Source organism: Centropristis striata, chromosome 4 (assembly GCF_030273125.1).
Source record: "Centropristis striata isolate RG_2023a ecotype Rhode Island chromosome 4, C.striata_1.0, whole genome shotgun sequence".
In the NCBI taxonomy this organism is placed as follows: domain Eukaryota; kingdom Metazoa; phylum Chordata; class Actinopteri; order Perciformes; family Serranidae; genus Centropristis; species Centropristis striata.
The window spans coordinates 36,772,459-36,797,157 of NC_081520.1; the positions used below are offsets into that span (position 1 = coordinate 36,772,459).

At 37.4% G+C, this 24,699-nt stretch overlaps 1 protein-coding gene across 1 annotated transcript in view; it reads right to left on the reverse strand.

Annotated features, from left to right (window-relative positions):
• Positions 1-814: 814 nt before the first annotated feature.
• LOC131970319 (cGMP-inhibited 3',5'-cyclic phosphodiesterase 3A-like) overlaps positions 815-24,699 on the reverse strand; it is a 73,907-nt gene continuing 50,022 nt past the window's right edge. Inside the window, exons 7-16 of the mRNA XM_059331684.1 lie at positions 24,544-24,620; positions 23,447-23,643; positions 22,076-22,225; positions 21,631-21,742; positions 19,146-19,253; positions 18,797-18,996; positions 17,608-17,811; positions 16,674-16,835; positions 11,444-11,711; positions 815-9,491 (exon numbers count right to left, since the gene is read on the reverse strand). Of these exons, the coding sequence (XP_059187667.1) occupies positions 9,172-9,491; positions 11,444-11,711; positions 16,674-16,835; positions 17,608-17,811; positions 18,797-18,996; positions 19,146-19,253; positions 21,631-21,742; positions 22,076-22,225; positions 23,447-23,643; positions 24,544-24,620 (1,798 nt within the window). The 3' untranslated portion in view covers positions 815-9,171. The remainder of the gene's footprint in view (positions 9,492-11,443; positions 11,712-16,673; positions 16,836-17,607; positions 17,812-18,796; positions 18,997-19,145; positions 19,254-21,630; positions 21,743-22,075; positions 22,226-23,446; positions 23,644-24,543; positions 24,621-24,699) is intronic.

Sequence of the window (24,699 nt, forward strand, 5' to 3'; positions counted from 1 at the left end):
AATGAAAAATTATATTTGAAATGTAAAGAAATAAACGTTTCCTTTTATATAATTGTTTTGGAGCCCCCCTTCAAATCCTGGGAAAAGCATGGTAAGTATAGGTAAATAACAAAGAAAGCTACACTCAACAAAAATCACATTCGATTTTACTTGCTTCAGAGGGGAGATGTCTCAAGTGATGTCACTCTATTGGGTCTGAAGATGAGAAATTTATTTGTGAAAAAATCATGTTGGTGTGGCGTATAAATACTTATAGCTAATTTTTAAAACTGAACTATAGTGTCAAAGTTGGACAAAACAGCAAAACAATTTGGGTCCTGTACCATTAATGAAAATATATAATATTGTTACTGTAAATGAATAGAATAATATAACTGCAATGACTAAGCCACGCTGCAAAGTTGTTTACTCACCAGTTAGATGTCTTGAAATCGGATGTATAGTGCATGATCCTTGACAGCTTCCTGTCCGCCTTTCCTCTCCAGACTCAACCTGTGAAAAAACATTAATTCACACAGCCACGAAGGCTCAGCGCTGGCAGCAGTAGGTGTTTTTGTTGACACATATTGTGAGAAGTTTAATTATAAACTCAAGATTCAGCCAAGCAGAAAATCCTTGAACATCTAACAGCATTATTTATTAGAAAGTCATCAGCAGATGCATCCACAATAAATATAGGCCAAAGGCCTGGAGCAATGCTTTATGTTATGCTTGGCTATACTTTATGTCAAGTTAACTAATTATGGAATAAAAAAATATTATAAAGTCTAACTGCAACTGAGAGACACGATTAAAGAACCAGACAGACACGTGCAGCATTTATAAATCTTATTATTCAACAATATTCACATTACAACAACAACACTGCTCTGCTAGTGACAGGTTCTAATAATCCCAATATATTGTATAGTTACTTTGTAATACATTATCAAGAGGCACTTCCAGTAAGTCTGGCAATAGAGGAGCTACAGTATTGTGTCTAAATTACAAAACAGTAAAAATAAATATTTTTCTAAAAGTTTTTTGTTATAATATACTTTTGAATCTGTACAGCATATATTTTTTTTATACAAAGTCAAACAATATCTAGAAATAAAATGTCATATTCCACTTAAACAAATACTGGTGAATCACACAATTTTCCCATCCTGTAGGTATTACTACGTGTGTTAAGTGCAAGATACTGGAGAGAAGAAAAGAATTGAGTCTGTGAAGCGCCTGCTATAGAAATTAAAAACACACCAGTCTTGTTTGTCTTGCTTTAAAGGTGGTGAAAAAAAAGAGTTTGTTTTGGTTTCCTTTGTGACAAACAAGGAAAGCTGATGAATGTAGCATTCAAACAATGTAGATTATACATACATACATGTGAAAATGGTATGGCACAGGAGCATAGCCCCCTTTTAAAATGGCTGAAACAACAAACAATACAAAAAAGGAATGTTTTTGGTTCCAACCATCAAAAGAAACTACAAGGGCTTAAGTCTGAGAACAGAAGAGTCGGTCGGTTCAGCTGTAGTGCTACTGCTGCCTATTGACACGGCAGTGAAATAACAACAGACAGTACAGACATGTGGACAACGCCGTGAGCTCCAGTCTGTTAGATCAATGCTAAAACGGTTCTTATGTTGCTTTAATCTGTCCTGTCTCCACATGAGAACTGTAACAACACATGTGCATATCCAGACCTCCTCTCAAGCTTCCGGATAACACAAACAAATAAGAAGATGCAAGAAACATGCTCCTTTCAGGGCTCATTTTTGTGCAAATCACAAAAAACACAGTTCAAAAAGTTTCTTTGGTTTGCACAAGTTAATCCAGTGTGCAGCAATCCCCTTCTTCTCATCACCATTTAAAACAAACCACTGATACTGGCTTTGATGAAGTGACATAATTTTGGTGTATACCCTGTACAAAGTTGATGTTAAACAAGATTTATGAATGACATGCTGTTGCCTGCTACAAACCACTTCCCATATTGCCATGACAACTCAATCCAAAACAGAACAGCTGCAAACACTTTGGTGGCCAAACCTATTTACCTTATGTATTTAGGAAGGGATTAGAGAATTTTGAAAGCTAGCAGGTAGTCAATATTATTTGGTAGGGTTGGGCGATATCCACCATCAGCACAATGACCGTGGATTGCTGATATATTTGCATAGGTTTGTGCACGTCTGTGAATCTTAATTGTGAAGAAGTAAAGCTGTATGCACTGCTGTCCTTGTTACCCTTAGTGTAAATAACATGCATAAATAAAGCCGCAATCCATAATCCTCGGCTACACTATAACTTAATTGGGTGTAAATATATAATATTGAAACACATTTATTCAACAGAAACAAAATTAAATTCACCTAAAACTGTCTTGGCTAGCTAGTCTTTCCACTGTTCCCACAATCGCCCACTTCTTGTTTGGTCAAAATAAAAACCCTAAATTCAGGGTTTGATGTTTGAAATTTGATGAGAAAACATGCTGGCTCTGTTATTCCCTGCCGTCTGTCTCTGCTGTAAGATCGTAATGAGAGCTGCAGCTCAGCGAGGGCAGTACTTCAGTGGCAGAACATTAAATTTGCGAAATAAAATGCAAAACACAACCTGCATTGTACTCAGCCAATTGCCGACATATTCGTCCTATCGCCCAACCCTATCACCCATCAGGAGGGGAGTCAATGAACTTTAAGATCAACCTAACACCCTCTGAAAATGTTGTATTTGCTGACCTCCAGTGGTTTAACGTTTCACCGTGCTGCAGTGATGTACTAGTATACTCAAGGATGTGTCAGTACACCGTGACATCACTGTTGGGTGTGGTTACAGGTGCAACAGAGAAAATGTCTAACGACTCCCACAGCACTGATGCTGCGTGTGGTGGAACAGACTGGTGTAAGGTTACTGTAAACTGGGACCATACCAGTGGTTCTGCCTACTTTTCATTACAAGTGACCATTTTGCAAACAGTGCTGCTGCACAAATGTTGATGTATTTTATCAGCTGTTCCCAGCATCCATTGGTTTCCATTGATTTTCTCACAACATGAAAGTCTATTAGTATGCTTTTGAAAGCTGTTTGAATACTTGAAACCCCAAATGAACATGGAGTCGGCAGACATGGTAACTGCGATGGACTGCATTGATTGATTTTGATACTGTAGAGAAATTAATGCAAATCAATGGCTCAACCTGGGAAGAATACATAAGGGAAATCTGAAACTGTAAAGCCTGCATTTAAAAATAATCAGCAAAAATGTTGAGTAAACATGATTGATGTTGTTAAGATGCAGAAAAATGCAAACACACTGGTATGATCCTTTCATTTCACTGCAAAAGAACTGAAACCTGTTCTTAAAAGATAGCAGTTGACCCCTCCCTTAGAGTATGTCTTCACACAGCGTTGGATTGTTTATGACAAAAATAGCGACCCCCAAATTCTGTCACAGCTTTGACTAAGTCTCTTTGATTGCTGCACTGTAGTGTACACAGTTAGTGAGGCAGGGCTGGAAGGGGAGATCAGAGGAGGAAAGCATCCACTTTGACAAACTGGATCCCGAGTGAGCTTTGAATTCACTGATCACACAGAATTCAAGCAAATAAAGTGAAGGGGGTGTGAGAAAGTCTACAAAATCCCAAACACAGAAGTGGAGCATGGGATGGTACAAGTGTGAGATATGAGAAAAAGTCCATTGCAAGACTTAGATTGCAAAGTGAGGCCTCGATATACTGTATGGTGTTGGGTATTTACAGTGCATGGAGATCAGCTCATTCATGTGTGCTCAAATGCTTGTCGCTTACACGAGGCTTGCAGAGATTTTTACAGTCTTGGTTATTTTTAGAATAACTGAAAGCTACATTTCTGTACAGAGCTTCAAAAATGCTCAACTGAAAGACCCCAGCCGATGCCTTACATGACCCACAGATGTGTATCAGCTGGTGTTTACAGATAATTTTCACTGCTACAGGTAGATTATCGTGACAAGCTGAGGCTATTGGAAGACATTTGGTCCTGAAGGGGACTTGGATAAACTCAACTGTGTCTTGCTGCATACGCTACAAATATACTGCTGCACTTCCTGATGGCAAGTAAGACACACACTGATTTAGGGGTCAGATGACATCACATGCCTTTTCCCTTTTTTTCTGTTGCCAGGCAACATTTGCTCCCTTCCTGTTCAATTCACACCACCGCTGGAGCTAATCTCTGCTTTAATGAATTCATTTACAGTTAAGAGAAATCCAAGTTTTTCAAAATAAAAGGTCCTTATTTCAATATCTGCAATAATTCAATATCTCTTCAACGCTTCTGCAAAGCCAGAAATCTGGAACTAAATTTTAACATAAGACAATAACTAAATCAGCTCACTGTCAGCTTAAGAATATATCAAGAATCAAAATTATTCTGTCTCAGCAGGATTTAGAATAAACAATCTCCATGTGCGTATATTCAGGAGGCTTGACTGTCTTTACGGGTCTCTTTAAGAGTTGATCAGGCTGCTGCAGATGATTCTAGACTCTTCAATGAGACCAAGAGAAACCACAGTGGTCCAGTTCTCACCTCTCTGCACTGGATTCCTGTGTGTCAAAGAATACTGTTGTTGGTTGTTAAAGCACTGAATGGTTAAGGGCCAAAATACACGTCTGATCTGCTGCTACATACGAGATACCTCTCACATGGTCTGGGACGGGTCTGCTTACTGTCATCAGAGTCCCAATCTCGGTACCCATCAGCTGTCAGTCTGATGGCGATTTAGCATCTAGCAGTAAGGGCTAATAGTTCTGAGGTTCCAGTGTAGTCAGTGGATAAGGGTTATTTGACAAAGACTTGCCGATTTTGCCTGCCAATTTAAAAAAAAGCGAATAAAGAGAAACAATAGTTAATGGGTTTCAAGATTGCACTTAGAGTAATTGGACTACAAACAGACTACAAACGGTAACCAAAATGCTACCGATACCAAAATTGCTCCGTTGCCAACAGATTCTGTATTTATATGCAGATATCTGTTTTTAGAGATACAAATGTGTCCTTTTATATTGCGTTTGGTTTCTTTTCTTCATTTTTACGTCTTATGTAAAGCACTTTGAATTGCCTTGTTGTTGAAAGGTGCTTTACAAATAAACTTGCCTTTCCTCTCGACTGGAACTGAAACACGAACAATAAGCTCAGGCTTTAGTTAGTACAGGCTTTCTTTTTCATTGCAGTAAAAACAAGCTCAACAACTTTACCCCTTTGTAAGTACAGGTCACAGTTTAGCCCTCCTTTGCACAATGGGCTTTTTGATAACAGTGCAATGGATACAGCTGAGGATTTAGACAGCATTAACGATAGCAAAACTCTAATTGAGTTAAGAAACTGGGTCACAGTAGGGCAAGTTCAGCCAGTAAAAACTTAGACAGTGTCTGCAAACAAGCTTATTAAATAGATTGCTTAGTCCGTTTTTATCCAGCGTATCTAAATGACGTGTAAGGGGCAGGTTGCATGAAGTGTTTTGTAACCGCTGGGTTTTCTATCTTTTTGTTTGCTGTTTTAATTTGAGTGTTTCCGGCAGAGGTCAGAATAGGGCTGTATTTTCTGATTGTTTCCATTATCATTTGTCAGCTTTAATTAACCGATTAATCGATTGGTCTTTCAAATTTTAATGAAAAACGTCCACTCCAGTTTCCCAAAGTTCATGGGAGTGTCTTTAAATTGTGAACCCAGAAACCAAAGATATTCATTTTAATATGATAGAACAAAGAAAAGCCGAACATTTGGATATTTGAGAGGAATTTTCTGCAATTTTTGCATTCAAAAAATCATTTCTAAAGTTATTCGCAATTCTTTTTTTCTGTCAATATAATAGCAGCTCTAGATCAGAGTGATTGGCCCTTACTCAGGAACTCACCAGCAACTTACATGATTAAAAGTCTGTTTGCAGTCTTGTTTGTGAATGTTTATGGTGACTTAGCAATTCCCAATCTTCCTGAGCATTCCTGTCTTGTGTGTTCCTCAGCTAATCAGTGAGGTATTTTGCACCTTCCTGCTAAAGAGCTGAAGCACAACTACGATCAATGCTGCTTAACCCTTTGATGCACAACATGGGTCTAAAGTGACCCGACTGAGTTTTTTATGTTCTATATCTTTGCAATAAATTAATTTCATCATTCAGTATTCCAGGATTTCCTCAATCAACTTGTTTTTGATCATCATACATCCTAATTTTATATTTTCATTTCTTACTTTTTGAGTAAAAACCCTTTTTGTATCACTACGCTTCTAATGCACATCATGGGTCAAAATTTTCATTATGAGGTATTGTGTGTATAATTTTAAGGAAAAACAAATTTAATCAATTTTGGAATAAGGCTGAAACATAAAAAAATTCGGAAAAAGTGAAGTGCTGTGAATACCTACCAGATACACTGTTTGTGTGACAAAACGATACATAAACATGTTAAATATATTAAATATATGAGTGTGGAAAGTAACTATTTGAAACAAATTACTATTATTATAGTATTAGGTAATTTAATTTTAAACCAAATTTGGATGAATGAGTCATTTTTGACCCATGTTGTGCATTAGAAGGGTTGTCCGTATGTTGTGCATCAAAGGGTTAAATGCAACTAGTGCCATCGCAGATACAACCACATACCAACCACCACCAGCCTAAGTCTCAGGCAGCTTCTCCGAAAAGTGCTGTCGACTCAAAAATCCAAGAAAGTCTTTCAACTGAATTAAAAAGTTCCCTTGTTCACTTTGCAGTTTTGACACAGTCTACCTGTTACAGATCAGTATGTGAAGATATAAAACCATCCTTACATCCCTGGATCTGAATTCCCAGAGTTTTTTTTTTCAACGTCAGATCAAATATACTGTACTACATATCGCTGTAATACATTTTGCAGACATATATCATCACATGATTTTGAATCCAACAGAACTGGCTCATCTTCAAAGACTTACATCCAGAGGAATCAACTGAAATGTGGAGAGGATCTGAGACCTCCTCTGACCATTCATAAGCAGCTACAAGTCGAGCTAAAAGCCTCCCACCTCTCCTCCTTCTTCTCTCATTACTGAGGCTCTTCTCCCTGTTCACACTTCCCTCCATCACCACCAATCTGAATCTCAGAGGACATCAAAGGAGAGCACAGACACAACTTGTTAAGCCATACACTGTGTTATCAGTAAGGACTACAAATGGAGAAAAAAAATCCAGAGGTCTGCTGACCTATAATCAGATTTCAATGGAACTTTCTTATTCTATTGCACCTTTGGCCAAAATATGCTATCTAAAAAAAGAAACCATGCATCATCTTCATTGCCATCTTTTGTGAAAGCACATGTTTTCCCTTTTATGTGTTGTATTGAATTCTTCCTCTTATTCAGTGTTTTTTTTTTTTTTTTTTAAACTTGCTCCCTGTTAGGACCGAGTGTAGGTGATGAAAACCCTGCAGTGTTACATAAGATTACATACAGCAGCATTTCAGAATAAGAGGCGTGCACTTAGTAAATTGACTTTACTTGACTTAATAAATTATTAACTAATAATAATAATCATTATACATTATGCAGTTATGCAGACTCTCTCTCTCTGCTTTTTTAATGTAAGGCTCAGAAATTGTTAATATGATTTGTTCCACATTATTTCTGCCTTTTTGTGCAACAAAATAACAAATTAATGATTTGGATCCGACTGAGACTTGCAGATTTTTTTTTCTGGGTGCACAGCACCTCCTGGATGGCAATGGGCTCCACAGGATAGATTCTTTTTTTCTTTTTATGTCTTATTGACGTAAATCCCCTTGGGTGATTTGGAGCTGTGAGTCAGCTCTGGCCTCACTATGGCTTACTGGATTACTTTACTCTCTGAAACATTTTGGCCTACATACCAGGCTATAAATGATATTGCAAGAATTCCTGTCATCACTGTAAAGAAAACAAGTTGGGGTAAAATGTGGACACAAATTACCTGTCCATAACAAAACTCATTAACTTATTACCTAGTTTTGTGCCTTGTAAATTCATTTAGATATGATTAACAGTATGATCTGCTGTTTTGCCAATAGGATGTTGGCACTGAGAGTAGCCAAAAGGAAACAGAATTGTGATTTACAGTATAATATGATCAATATACTTGTTTCCCTTGTGATTCCTTTGTGATTCACAAAGGGAAGCACATGTCTCAGAGGACATCATTAAATCAATAGCATCACAAACAGCAGAGATGGAAAATCTTGAAGCAGTGGCAAGTAGAAGGACAAGGAGTCCTTTCTGTTTCTTTTCCTCTACGGGTTTCTGTCTTCCTGAGTTGTGTGGCCTGGAAACGTGTAGGTGTGCTGGATTGAGTAACAAAAGACAGGGGGGAAAAAAACATGCGGACAACATTGTTTTACATGAACAAAACCCTGTTTTGTATGTTTTTCCTTGAGCGAGAATAAAGCTTTTAGAGCAACAGGGTTCTTTGTTACACTTCCTCTCTGTTCTGAGTATGGAATGTGTTCCTACAGTAGCAGTGTCTGTGTGTGTGTGTGTGTGTGTGTGTGTGTCTGCGAAGCTTGTGTGTTTTTATGTCTGTATGCACAATGTACTACAACTGGCCCTTTTTCCGTCTCCGTCTGAAATCCACAAGGCTGAGCCTCAGTGGACTCAGGTTTTTCCCTGGCTTTCATCCCATTGTCTTCAAGGAGAAGGGACTTGTTGCACCTCCTCAACCACCTGGGAGGCTCCACAGTGTGCTGACAGCACAGGAGCAACTAGAAGGGTGAGGGGTGGGGGTGGTGGGGGGGGCATGTGACAGTGTATTACTCACTGGTGGAGTGAATTTGTGAATCAGCGAGGTTGGCCCGTAGTGCAGGATGGGCAGCCTGGGTGAGAGCAGGGCAGCAGATCCAGACTTAAACAAACACTACAGCAAAAACAAGGACAGTCCCGATCATTCTCTTTTTCTTCTTCTACTCCTCAGTCACTTCATCTACGCTCATCTCACCTCTCCCCCCTCATCAAATGAACTGGGCATGCATCATCCCCGTCTTTAAACCCAGTTTTTTTTTAGGCACATATTACCCAAAACATCTTCTACAGTGTTGTGTCGAAGTGATGTGCTGGCTACCATATCAAGAGTTTAGTTTGGAAAGAAAAACATTTTAGACAAAGTTCAGATATCCTGGTTTGAAGAGGAGGTCAGAGTTCATAATATCACTCTGGTTCCTCCTCTTTTTCCCCTGAAGTCTCTGATTGTGGAAGGGTTTCTTCTTCCTCTATAATACCTGGCTCCTCTTCCCTTTCATCAAGGCCGTCGGTCGACTCCTCCTCTTTGCTTGCTTGCTCCTCCTCTTCCTCGTGAATGGCTGTGATTGGATCGGTGGGATTGCTGATGCAGTTCGGCTCCTCTTTCTGAGCCTCCTCCTGGACTTCTGCAGCGATCACTCTTTTCCACATTTCATGGTTTTCCAGGATATGCTGTGTTATCTGGCAGAACACTTTTCTCCTGCTCACCTTTTTGGTTTCACGACGCTCTGTCACACACAAAGACAGCGGTTAGATAAAATCCTGACTGGAAATTGGTTAAGACCGTAATTTCTTGCCAAGACTTGGATGGAAAGATTCATACACTCTGATGTCTGTATGTAAAGTATGAAGCTATAGGAGATGGTTAGCCTAGCTTAGCATCAAGAGTGCAAACAGGGTGATTCAGCTGGACCAGGGGTCGGCAACCTTTATGGGCAGAAGAGCCACTGTTGGCCTAAAAAAGGGGAAAAAAGTCGGAATGGAGCCGCAAACCTTATTTCAAGCCTTAATATGACAACAAAACAGTTGACTAAGTCTAAACTAGCAATAAGTCATAATGAGCATTTATCAATATGATTTTGTCAGAAGGCAGTGAGAACAAAAGGGCAAATGAGAGGCTTGACACAAATATCTCAGGAGATTTGGAATCGAAAGCCAGCCTAGCTAGAGAAACTTAAAACTAGACTTGAAGTTGGCAAAATTTAGAGGTTAAGGTGCTGTAGACTTTCGTAAGCCATGATGCACATTTAAGTTGACCAAAAAGTAAAAAAAAAAAAAAAAAGTTTCAATGCTGTGTTTAAGCTGCACATTTTTACAATCAAAGAATATAAGTTTCTTTGGGTCAAAAAATTAAAACGTAAACAAATAACTTTCATACTTTCAAACATTTAATGTTTCATTTCATATAAATGTTTTTGTCACAGCCACAGGGAGCCACTGCAGATGGCCTGAAGAGCCACATATGGCTCAGGTTATACTGGATCTTGGTAGATTAGCTGTGGCTAGGGACTTCCTAGAGTTGCTGCTCATTGACTGGACACTTCATCACAACAAGACTGCAAGAAGTTACTGCTTTTGTACAGATTAAAAAAAAAAAGGCCCCTTTCTTACATTAAGCACTATCATTGCTAGTTTCAGACTGACGCAGTTTCATGGCAATCACCCACACTGCATAATAGTATAGTAAATGAACTGGAACCCATCTAACGGCCCATTGGTGTGTCGGTCTTAAATTGAGGTGTGGTCAGGCACATTGTTGTCATATTGCTATCTTGAGGTAGAAGAAAGGGATTGTGTCATTGACCAACAAAAACCTGGTCTAAAGTCATTGGTGCAGTATTTTCATGTTGTTTTGAGGTTGTTTTATTGAGATAGTAAGATGTGTCAACATAGGCAGGTTCACAATGTATAAACATGCTTAAATTATCGGTACATTTGGTCATATGTCACATGGAGTTGTTGATGGGACAAAGGATTGGGAGATGGTGGAGGCAGAAAACTGCTTGCTTCTCAAATTTGCTGAATCTGCCATGTAAAAAACAATGTGCACCTGGCTTTTAAAGTCATCTGGAAATGACACTCTGACTGATTTAATTCACTTTACACCCAAAACACATTTATGATTTATCAAGAGACTATAGAGTACACCTTTGCGCCTTACTTTGCACCCAGATTATGTGCCATATTAACAAGCAAAAAGTGTAGTTGGATACGCCTTATATGCACTTGCACCACACACTTTAGACCATGTGCTATAGGTCAGATTAATAGGGCCTGAAGAGTTTGGCTAGCTGTTTACCCTTGTTTCCAGTCTTTATGCTAAGCTAATCATGTCTCAATCTTCATATTACCACAGACAGTATGAGTAATATCAGTCTTTTAATCTAAATCGAAGGAAAAAAGTAAATAAGGGTATGTACTTCCAAAAATCTCAACCTACTTATTCAATGGGCTTTTCAGCATGTTAGCTATATAACATCCAATGCCAATTTCATAGATATTTTTCATAGTTTCTAGTATAGTATATAGTATATAATAGTATATTGCGTATACGTAAGTATGTATGAAGAAGCTCCTGTGGTACAAATCAAATGGCAACCTTTAAATATAAATAAAACTATTTAAAATGACAGAGACAGAGATATTATCCGCAACATTAATAATTAAGAGGTTGACATACGGGAGGTGTCAGAACTCATTGATGCGTCCTCATCTGCCGTATCCTCCTCTTCCTCTTCAGTGTCTTGTTCCTCTTTCACCTCTTCTGGCTCCGTCTCTCCCTCAGGTGGGTCGACCCAGTGTCCCGGCATAAGAGCAGCAGAATCATAGGAGGAGCACAGAGGTCCCACTATATGAGTGATGAATGACTCCTGTAATTTAGCGAGTTGCGGAGCTGAGCGGTCCATGAACGGGCTGATGGGGAGACCCAGACTTGCTTCTTCGTCACCCTAGAATGGAAAAAGAAATGATGAAATATCAATGTGCTGGAAAAGAAAAATAAACACACATTATATTACATTACATTACATTACATGTCATTTAGCAGACGCTTTTGTCCAAAGCGACTTACAATAAGTGATATTATAATGATTTTTTCTCAAGGCACATTTTTCTCCATTGACCTATATTTTATAGCTACAAAAACAAAGCTTAAAGAGGAGAAAATAGGACCACTGATTGCATTAAAAAATAGAAAATAACAGTCCTTCCTGTTTATCTTGTTGCTGGTCTGCATATTCAAACCGCCTTTTTTACAAAATAGAACACAAGGCATAATTAACTGTCACAAAGCAAAAAAAATTGGCAATCAAATTACCTATCACTAAAAACATTGACAGTCTATATGGTTCAAACATGCAGATTTTACAGCACTTTTCCTTTTGATCTCAGCCACGCATCTGTAACTTTTTTCAAATGCAAGAAAATATTTTTTGCAAATATTTCAAATAATGCAATATTTGTATGTGTGTGCATGTGTATGTATTTTTTCTTGGCATTTATCGTTTCATTTTATCCTAAGAAAAGAACAACATTGTATAAAATGCATAATATATCGATATATATTGATATAAAACATTACAATGATTTCTCAGGCTTGCACATGGACATGTATGTAAAGTCTTTATCACTCAAGCTGTTTAAATTCAGCTGAATATACAGCTCTACAGCTCCCAGAGTCTTAGATACAATACTCGTGAAAGTAGGTCAAGAAGACTACAAATAGAAAAACATCAATTCGAACTATGGCTCATTCGAGGAATAATCCATATAAATGAGACCGTCACAAGGTCACCACTGATAAACACTGACATGAATAAACAAATCTTTTGTCCCTGCTGCCATTGGTCTTTTGAATGGTTAAAAAAACCTATAGCTGTATTGTATGTGAGTTGTGGGTTTTGTGGTATGATAATGCTACTGACTATTCAGTGTTTTTCTTGTGTTTATGTTGTGCGGAAGCTGCCGGTTGTACAACAAATTGCCCCTCTGGCATAATAAAGACTCCTTGATCCTGATTAGTATTGGACTTATTATCTTCCATGAAATATGCATAGGCAGGCCACAAGAAGTCTGACTCAATATATCAGATGTATGTAATTGTATTTGTTGACGGAGCCATGTTATTTATGTCTAATTGTTTACTGTAAATGGAGGCTGGATAAAGACGAGTCAGAGTGGAGCCATGCAGTTTCCTCCTCATTCAGCCATCAGTCTATCACTGCTATCTCATTGCATTACTCTATAGCTACCTTGAAAAAACACCTGTTTACTGCCTGATCCAGCAAAATACATTAAAATAAATAAATGAATAAAAAATAAGAGTATGACTTGAGGAATTGGTCCCAACAGAGGAACCTTTACAATGGATATATTGATACTTTTAAACATAATTTATATATTTTTAATCTATCTTTTATGTAGTGTCTTATTATCTTATTATCACAATTTTATGGTTTGTACTTGTTCTATTTATTGATTTTTATCTGTTTTACCTATATTGAATGGTTTATATTAAATGTTTATTTTTACTCTATTGACATGTATGCATATTTAATTGCATATACACGGTTGTCCATAAGGTTTGGAATAATTTTGTTTTCAGACACAATCCTCTGTTAACTATGGTTTAATTTGCATTGTGATATGTTTGGAAGAGATTGATTTTTTGAAATTGAAATTTCTGAGAAGATAATACACTTTATCTGCCAATAATAGATCACATTGTCACAATAATTCATGGAAAGAGATAAAAGATATTTTCATTTGTTTAATACTTCTTGACAATAAACACGTGTCCATGTGGCTTTGGTTTATGTTGTTTTTATATATTGTGATGGTCACATGTTTTCTTGTGTCGGTGCTTTTAAAGCGATTCAGCAGGAGGACAGAGGAGTAAGGACTCCCATTGCTATGGCAACATAAAACCTGGATGTCGTCAGTTCACTGCACAAGTGTTTTATGTGATAGGTGTGTGTATATATGTAAATAGTAAGAGAGGAGAGAGGGGAAATTGTTTGCCATAACAACACATTTCTTACATATTGTTTAATGCATATGAGTGTATACTATATATATATATATATATATATATATATATATATATGTGTGTGTGTGTGTGTGTGTTTGTAAGTTCAATCCCTGTCCTGTTCCTCTGTGACTGTGAATGAGCACTGTCAACGATGACTCATTTAGGTCATCCGTATCTCCTCTGAAGGGAAAAACATATGCACTCCCTCTGTCGCTCATCCACTCTCTCTAACTTCACCCACCCCCCCGAAAGCTACCGCCCAAAGAACATACCGTACATACTCCTTGAAGCTATTGTGAGAAATTGAACAGAGGGTTTGGGAGTATAACGCTGAGAGAGCTACAGATCAGATCAGAGAGAGAATGTTTTCCCGACCACAGTTATGATCAGGGTTTCTAGCTGCTACACAGTGCTTGAATAGTAGTAGTTGACCAAATAAACAAAACAGAATTTCATTTTCAGAAGAATCAATATTATGGATACCAGCAAGAAATCCTTTTCTCATCCTTGCCTTTATCCATGCACCCCTTAAAAGAGCTTCAATCACGGCTCAAACGTCTCAAATTAGTGCTATTCTATTAATAAGTAGAGGGAAGTGGCCAGGCAAGTGTTGGTATCAGCAGCACTAAGGCAGGATTTGTTGCCAGGCGTCCTTCTACAGTAGTCTCTAACAAATTCATGAGCTAGTAGGCGAGTCTTTTGACTATTCTATTTTTGTTCAGACAGAAACACCCAATTACACACATAAAGCACTTGCTGAAGGGTCCGTAAGCAACAAAGTGAATCCCTATCATCTGCAGAAAGGCTGTTATGCAGCTGACCCTTAGCAAGCTCTTGAAGAAGAAGTGATCAGAAACATGCCTCTTGGGAGCAATGGGAGATTACAATTACATCTTCCATCCTTATTAGAATTTTCATTTTTATTAACATTTCACCAAAGAGCCTTTAAGGTGAGATTTTGTACTTTTTGCAAGAAGAAATAACACATTTGTTGTTTTACAAATGAAATGTTGAGTTCATAGGAAACAACTGGAGCACTCAGACAACACAGATCTCCACCAAGGCAATACCCTATCTCACAATGTTAACCAAAGGAAAAGATAATTTGTTTATCCACCCTGTGATTTGGACTCTTTGGAATGAGTTCTTCCTTGGCTCATGCCATACACTTCCACCAAATTTCAGAATAATTAAGCCATTCATTTTTTTCATAATAATGCTGACAAACAGACAAACAAACCAAACCAGAAACATAACCTCCTTATCAATTCAGTACACTTAGGGGTTTTGCCGCTACATTATACTTGGTTTTAAAATACGTCTAAGGTGATCAGATGACAAGTGGACAGATGAGACACATGACCGTTTACACCTGTGTATATCATGCATCTTGAGCTGACCAACTGTGTTCAGATTTTTGTTACTACCTACGCCATTTCCACTTGAAAGTGAAATTTCCCTATGCACAATTATTATGTCAGATAACAACAACAACTCGAGTTGGTAGTTACTATCTTGCTAGCCATACCCTCTTAACGGCCCGGTTACGATATGAGTCGTTTTCTTTTGACTGAATCTTCTTCTCAAATCGATAGACATCTGGTTTCACTTGCACCCTGACCATGTGCATCGGGAGGCATCAGAGTTTACACTGCAAAATATATGTGGTCAAATGCGTCCTATAACACTTCTGCAAGTGGTTTGATAATAAGTCTTTGGACCTGCCCAAAACACATTTTAAAACCAAATGTAAACAGGGTGTAAGAGCTTAATGTGGCAAATTTTAGCAAATATTAGCAAAGACAGACAGGTTTGTTCTAACACTACAGTACAGGTGGGCATAATGTAGTGTAGGATAAATCCGTAGATGAATCCACATTGAAATGTGACCTAAGCACACAGGTGAAATATTAAACTCATGGGAAAGGAAAACCTGTTGGATGAAAGTCAGCATAGCGCATCCTGAGCGGATGATCTGGTTGATACGATAACATTAAAATAAGAACAGAATCTCCCAGGTGTACTCACATATCAAATGATTGTCATAACAGGAAAGTACAGGACAGTAAAACCTTAGTTACAAAGAAACAATGACGCACGAATTGAAGTGAAATGAGTTTGTGAGAGGCGTTGTCTCTCAGTTGTTGTTCTGACCATTGGATGTAATGTTTCATATGTTTTTACTATCTGCCAATTAAATCCCGCACAAGGCTGTGATTCGATACTATCTGTTCGTCAAGTGTTTTCTTTAAAGATTTTCTACAACAGTAGTAATACTGACTGACAGGAAGACCAGAAACACTGACCAATCAGAGCAGACTGTGCTTTTTCGGGGTGGAGGCTTAAAGAGACAGGTCCTAAAACAGTGTAAGTAACTAAGACAGTGTGTGAATACAGCTATAATCAGTCGGACAGTATGAGAAAAAATAATTTGTTTCTGAAACATAAAACATGTTCTAGATATTATTAGATTAGATATATTATTTTGTGCGGGCAGTACATTTTACATTTTATTTTATCTATTTTTATCCCATTTTTAATTTATTTTATCTTATTGCATTTTACTGTTCTATTGTTTACTACATCTCTTTGTATTGTGTTATGTATTTATTGTTTGTGCAGCACTTTGGAAACCTTGTGTTTGCTAAAATTGTGCTATATAAATAAAGTGGATTGGATTGGATTGGATAGATGAAACCCCAAATCCAAAGAGCCTAAAACAGAGCATAATCTGTAAATGTGTAACGTATTTGCAAATTTATATCAGTATTATTCAGCATTTACTGTACTTGGTAAACAAACTCTTATCTATGTGTGAGATGCTAGCTAAATGCTAATAACTTAGAAAAAGTGAGATCTTAGAGGAGATTTATAAGCATACTTGTTCGTAGAACTCGTTGACGATCCCCTCTGTCCACTGCAAGTGCAGCTCCTTACACTTCAGCGGTCCATTGACGTCAGCCAGCTTGATGCACATCTGGCACACCAGCAGTCGGTCGTTTTCATTTGTCCAATCAATACCGGATACTCCTTCATCACCCACCTGGGGAGATGTGCACAGAAAGGTTTGTGTCAAAAAGAAAAACAGAAGCTATGGATTCTGAAGAATTCCCCACTGACTAGCTGTCGGCTTTAGAGAAAAGCCTGTCTTTATCACAGGAACAGAACTAATTATTTCTATTTTAATACTATTACTACTATTTTTTTATATTTACTAATACCATTTCCAGATATGTAGCACAGCTGGCTCCAAAAATTAAAATTCAACAAACAAAACAAAGTAATGAAAAGAACAGAATAAAAACAATATTAATATACAATACAAATATAATAATAATATAATATAATATAATATACAATATAAATAAAAACAAATTAATTAAAAAATATATTGTTATTAATATTATTATTATTATTAATAATAATAATAATAATAATAATATTACTATTATGATTAATAACACATTTACATATATATATACAGCGTATAATTATGCATTTACCCCTACATATGCATTCACATACACACAGCTATGTAGCTTGTGTGTGTATGCACACCCGAGTATAGATGCTAATGATGATATTGTTATAATGATCATCTAAAATCCATATTTTCTAAAACACATTCTTTACTTTGTGGGTCACTTTCTCCATGAGTTGTATTTCTTGAATCATACTTTTCCATTAAACCAGGAGCTTTGATTTTTTCCCCCACCCCTATGTTACTTGCTTCAGTGATTCTCATGATTCTGAGTAGATAATTTTAATCTCTACTAAGACCAGTTGGATAACTCATTATTGAACAGGAGCCTCACCTTTGCATTAAACTCTGCAAGGAAGTCAAAGTGCTTTTTGAGGTCGGTGGCCAGGATTGCTTCAATGACGAGGAAGCGGAAGCGCTTGAACTCCACATGTTCAAGATTAGCCAGGAAGTTAAACTCAGGTCGAGACATGAAGAGGTTCCACGCTGAAGCTGCATGGTGGTTTTCCAAGACTGAACGATCATTGTACAGAAGAGCCTACAGTGGAGGACCAAGAGGAGAAAACGAAATAAACAATCAGTCTTGGCATTTAAGGTGTAAGCTCCTGTTTCCATCACATGAGTTTCGATATTGATTGTGAATTGCTTTGAGCTTATTGGTCTTTTGGTTGTTGGTTGGCACATACACTGTAATCATTTCAAGCCATTTGAAGTTGTGTTGAAATATAAATACTCTCCCTTTTTTGTATTGTTTTCAATTAGCCCCAACTGGTCCCTAGATGCAGAAATTTGCCACCCACTATTCCTAATCATGGTGTGTAAAAAGGATGGGTTAAATACGGAGGATAAATTTCCCCACTGTGGGACTAATACAGTGATCTTTTTTTTTTTTACTTTATTTTATTCAACAAGAAAGAACATGGTACAAAACATTCCTTGACAACAGCACAGAGTACACATGGCAGTGCGAAAAAATTAAACAAAGACAGAAGGCATACTGGGTTACAGCAAGCTGAATAATAATGAATACAGTATAATTAAATAAATAAATGAAAGAATAATGGACAGTCAGGACAGTACAGCACAGTGTGAGATCCCTTCAGCTAGAGAAATACCTTGCAATAGGTAGCCACCTCCTCTTAAAGAAATCTTACCGTAATTGTAACTGAGCAGTTAAAGCCTCCATTCCATAAACCTCCCTCAACTTCTGTTTCCACTGTGCCACTGTAGGTGGCCGTGGATTCCTCCATTTTATTGTCACCATTTTTCTAGCAGTCATCAAAAGTATGTGTAACAAGTACTTTTGGTCCTTGGTGTAAGTGTCGTCAGGAGCTAGGTCAAAGAGAAACTGACTTGGGCTAAACAGTAAATCAATCCCCAATACTGTATCGATCTCGCTCTTTATCCCCTTGCAAAAAGGAAGCAGCTTTGGGCAATCCCAAAATATGTGTGAGTGGTTAATACAGTGATCTTAATCTTGAACTGTTCTAAAGGTTTATGCTGCTGCACACAGCCACATTTACCTGCGGTGCACTGGTAGCTACTAGAAAGGCGTTGGTTCTCCCAGGGTGGTCATAGTCGTGCATGGCAGCAGCTACATACAGGGCCATGAGCTCCAGGGCAGGGATGAGGCCAGCCAGGGAGTTATAGCTGTCCTCCATCACAGAGTTCATCTTGGACACCAGGAAGCCTGTAGCACCCGGCGTGATGCCATTCTCTGAGTCTACGGGCAAAAAAGGGAGCTCAGTTTACACCACAGTCTCTGATATCAGACAAGTGCAGAAATTGATTTTGTGGCATATTATGATTTTATAAGATAGTGACAACAGAGAGTGATGACAGGAAATAATTGCGGGTATTAAACATCCTCACCAATGTGTATCCCATTCTCAGTCAGCAGGGTGGGGAGGCCTGGTACAGGCTGAGTGGTCAGGTACCAGACAGCATGGAGCACGTCAGTGGCATGGATCCGGTTGTGATCTGAGGAGAGTAAAACAAAATGCTAGTTTCCACCAGTGGAGGGCAGTAAGACCACTGTGTTTAAATCCCAGCTGGAGCAGTCGAAAAATGTTACTTCAACTGGAAAAAATACAAAAATCACTAAAGCCTTTTTTGAAAAGGTGATCTGTAACACTGAGGTCTGTTTTATGAGCTAGCTTAATGTTGACTCAGATATGGGACAGCGACTTTGTTTTTATTTTATTAGGACAATGTATTAAAGGTATTATACAGGTGCATCTCAGTAAATTAGAATATCATAGAAAAGTTTATTCATGACAGTACACATTATATAGATCCATTACACAGAGAATGAAACATTTCATGTGTTAATTTATTTAATTGTTTCTAATTATAAGGATATAAGGATTACATTAAACGAAGACCTAAAATACAGTATCTCAAAAAATGCTAATATTACAAAAGACCAATTTTAAAAAGTATGTTTTATATGGAAATGTTGGCCTCTGAAAAGCATGTCCGTCTATATGCACTCAATACTTGGTTGGGGTTATTTGACTTAAACTACTGGAAATTGACTTTTCCATGATATTCTAATTGATTGCGATACACCCGTATGTAACATTTCTATTAAAATATAGAGTCAGTAAGAGAGGAACCGCAGGTTCAGACATTTGGTGTATGTGCTTGGCTGAGGAGCCAATGGTGCAAAGCTGGGATTATGACTGAACGCCTCTAAGTCCGATTCAGATAGACATATGAGTTGTGTACTTACATTATATCAAATGTACACAGAAAAATGTTAACCAGGCCTGTTTCATTTGGTTGTCTGTCAATGGTGTCATGTAACCTTTAATCCCCAAAAACAAGATGATACATTCATTCATTCATTATCCTTCTCCGCTTATCCGCACTCGGGTCATGGAGGGCTGGAGCCGATCCCAGCAGACTATCGCTAGAGACAGACAACCATTCACGCTCTCATTCACACCTACGGACAATTCAATAATTAAACCTTAGTGCATGTTTTTGGACTGTGGGAGGAAGCCGGAGTACTCGAAGAGAAACCACGCTGACACAGGGAGAACATGCAAACTCCACACAGAAGAGCCGCAGACCACAGTCAAACCGGCGACCATCTTGCTGTGAGGCGAGAGTGCTAACCACTAGACCAGCTATTCTCAAAAATACCCTCGGGACCCCAATTTGGGTCGCGATGTTATTTCTGGGGGTCGCCAAATCATTTGAACACAACATTTTTTGTCATTTTGTGGGTTTTTTTTTGTCATTTTGTGTCTTTTTTTAAGTCATTTTGTGTCTTTTTTTGGTCATTTTGTTTCCTTTTTTGGTCATTTTGTGTCTTTTTTTAGTCATTTTGTGTCTTTTTTTTTGGGTCATTTTGTGTCTTTTTTTTGTAATTTTGTGTCTTTTTTTTGTAATTTTGTGTCTTTTTTTTTGTAATTTTGTGTCTTTTTTTGGGTCATTTTGTGTCTTTTTTAAGTCTTTTTGTGTCTTTTTTTGGTCATTTAGTGTCTTCTTGGTCATTTTGTGTCTTTTTTGGTAATTTTGTGGTAATTTTGTGTCTTTTCTGGTAATTTTGTTACCTTTTTTTGGTCATTTTTGTTTCTTTTTTTGGGTGATCTAAACTGTGCGCGTGAGATTGTGTTCAGTGAGCGTTCACGGACAACATGCATGTAAAATTGGGGGTCGCGACTCAAAAAGGTTGAGAACTACTGCACTAGACAACCATGTAGCCCCCCAGATGATACACCGGACAGTAATTCTAATCATGCAATGTCACAGTATGATACTTAGCAACAGTCATAGTGTTTTTAACTGCCACACAGCATCATTGTTTCATAACAACATGCCTCAAAATCAGCCAATAGAGACCTAATTTTTTGATATGATGTAAAATGAAATGACCAAACCTATTGTGAATAAAACTTTAATACATTAACCCCTCCGTGAACACTATTTCTGAGTCTTGCCAGATAGATTTTCAATGGCAATGATGGTTGTTACAATAATAAACAATATGGGTTTTTTTCGGTCACATACTGTTATTCAATTAAACTAAAACATGAGGGTTTTAGATGCTGTAATAGCATTTTAAGAGTTCATGCTACCTGTCAGCTACACCTTCAGTGCCGATATGAATTGGCATAAACACTGTAATAAAATATTATCATATTCTGATACCACCAACAGGAAACTTGATATTCCTGCCAGCTGTGAAGAATAAGAGCAAGCCATAAATTACTGGAGCAGAAACAAGCTTGTTAGTGGTATTTTATTACTATGACAAAGCACTACATCCCCCTTGTGGCAGATAAAGGTAATGCTGGATATAAATAATTCACTTGAACACTGAGAAACATGGAGATCTTCTACTCACAAGGGATGACCCTGTATCCGTTCTCCAGAGCATGGAAGTAGTTCATGAACTCTTGTACAGGAATTCTGAAGGTCTCAAATAGACCCGTGTCCTCAAAGAGCTTAAAGGAAACCTGGGAAAACACACAGAGTCATATCTCATCTCTGCAGAGATTCAGGTGTATATTTGGAGCAAGTTACGTGTCATTCCACAGCACACTTTGTTGAGAATCCACTAACACAAAAATAGTTCTTGTAACTTATCTTAGTCCACACTGCTGTATCAAATGCTTAAATATTCTAGTGATGTTGTTGTTTTTCCAAGCTTAAAATGCAAACTCAGTGAACCCCAACACCTGTACTGACAGTCGTCAATATGAGTTCCTTTTAATTGAGTCCGTATCGATGTGCACTCATTAAATAAATGTCATGTGGCTTTCAACATTTGCTCACTAATTAGTGTTTACCTGACTGAGGATGCAGCCTGTCTTGCCGTTGGTCTTCTCCACCAGACTGAAAATGGGAAAGTTCCAGTTGTTGAGTTGAGTCAGCAGAGGGTCCAGCTCTGGCTCCAGCTCTGGCTCCTCCACTGGTTCTGCTACTGAAACTGGCTTATCCTGTCGGGTACACGTAGGGAGAATGGGAATAATTAATAGATGATGGATTAATGGTTGTTAAGAAATTGGTCGATCACGTGGAAAATAAATCAGTCCATAAATCGGACACACACAAAGTGATGAATTATTTTGTACAGCATTATTGGTAAAAAAAAATTCAGTAACAGTAGAAACTGAGTAACCACGGTCAGAAATCTCATCAAATAACATCGAAGAAACACTAGAAGCAGGATTACAAAGATATTTTTTTTAAAAACCCTCTTACTTGGTATTTATAAACATAAAACAATTCATTCTAATATAAATTAATATTAATTATTATAACGTAAAACAGACTAAAGTAAGTTAATCCTCCACTGGTTCTGCTACTGAAACTGGCTTATCCTTTCGGGTACACGTAGGGGTACAGAGGAGAGCTCAGAGAGATAGAGATAAGTACAATAAAACAACTTTTCAGCCACCACAGATTAAGAATGGGAATAATTAATAGATGATGGATTAATGGTTGTTAAGAAATTGGTCGATCACATGGAATTTTTAATTGATCTGTGTATTTTTTTAATTTTAATTGTATCTCTGACTGCGTATCAGTCCTCACTGAACTGAAACACGCCGAGCGTTCAGTTCTGCGGCCGTACGTCAATAAGCCAATGAGCTGAGAATCAAGTTGGACAAATCTACAGTTTGCAAACCGAAAGTTGGAATAACAATTATAGAAATAGTATTATTTTGGGCAAAACTAGCTTACTGTATCAAACCTTGCTAGTATGAATTAATAGGTTTAATTTTTTCCAAAACTTATTTAAACACAAAACACACTAAAATATACAAGATTACTGTGTATACCTCTTCGGGGGCTGAAACATAAAACATTCTTTACAGTATAATCTCACGTGAATTAGTTTTACAATCGACAGGAAGTCTCTTTTCGTCCTTTCAAAATAAAATTGTTCGTTATCAAAACAGGCTTTTGTGTAGTACTGTGTATTATATATATTTTATTTTGCCCATGTATTCATGTTTTATACAAACTGGACTATGTATAACAACATGGTGATTAATTGATTAATTGATCGTTAACGTTATAGATGCTCAAATTGGCAGGTTTCTTCCAAACGCCCATCCCTACGACAGATACATGCTACGAGACTGCACCACTGCTTCAGAGGGATTTATGGCGCAGTAAAGCACATAGAGAGTGACTCCTGTCTGATGGCCTACCTCTGGTGATGGCAGGAGTGGGTGAAGAACGATGCCCTCTGTTAAATACTCCCTGCAGCCTTCCCTTGCTTCAGGCAGCTTCTTGCCTCCCTCTCCCTCTTCCTCATTCTGTGCAAAGTCGCTGCTGTCACTGTGGTTGGTCTCGTAGGTGCTGTCGTAGGTGCTGTCATAGTCTGAAGATGCTACAGCGCGCTCATCTGAGAAGACAATCTTGCCCGTTATATTCTTTATTTATCAATCAATCAATCAGACTTTATTTGTATAGCACTTTTCACACAAGAGAAATGTAACACAAAGTGCTTCACATAAAAAAGGGAAATAATAATAATAATAATAATAATAATAATAAAACATAGAAACAAGTAAAAAACCCTCCGCCCATCCCCAACCCTCCACCCCTGACCCTCCATCCCACCCATTCCAATATAAACAAAGCACAAACTGAGGAAGGACCATTTCAACATGGAGCAGTGAGGAAACACTGGAGGCAGGTTAGAAATGATTTAAATAAAATAAATAAAAATAAAGTAAGGTAAGATAAAATAAAATAAAATAAAATAAAAAACAAAAGTAAATAATAATAACAATAAAAAGTAATAATAAAATAAATAATTAAAAAGTAGAGCATGATAATATATATATATACATATATATATATATAAATATAATAATAATCTATTTTATTTATAAGCGCCTTTCAGTAATAATGAAATAAATAATTAAAAAGTAGAGCATGATAATATATATATATACATATATATATATATAAATATAATAATAATCTATTTTACTTATAAGCGCCTTTCAGAACACCCAAGGTCACTTTACAAGAAAACATAAAATATTTTTTTTTAAAAAGAGAAAAAAAAAAGAAAAATACAGACTAATAAATAATAGCAAATAAATAAAAGAGAAGATGTTGTAACACTAAGATGCATGACCAGAAAAATATTTTAAAATGGTTCAAGTGAAAGCCGAATTAAAATGATAAGTCTTATAGTATATATATATTATAGTCTTAAAAATATGAAGTGTCTCTGATGAGGTTAAATTCTGAAAGCATTTCTCATCAGCTGCTATCAAAGGCTGCTGTTTACCTGGATGGGGTATTCTGTCCCCTTTGTCAACAGATTCTCCCCCGTGGCTTAGTCGATTGTTGAACGGCCTGCCACAGCTGACGGACAGAGACACAATTAGATGATACATGCCTCATTACAATATTTGCATACGTTAACTTTCATCAGAATGTATTG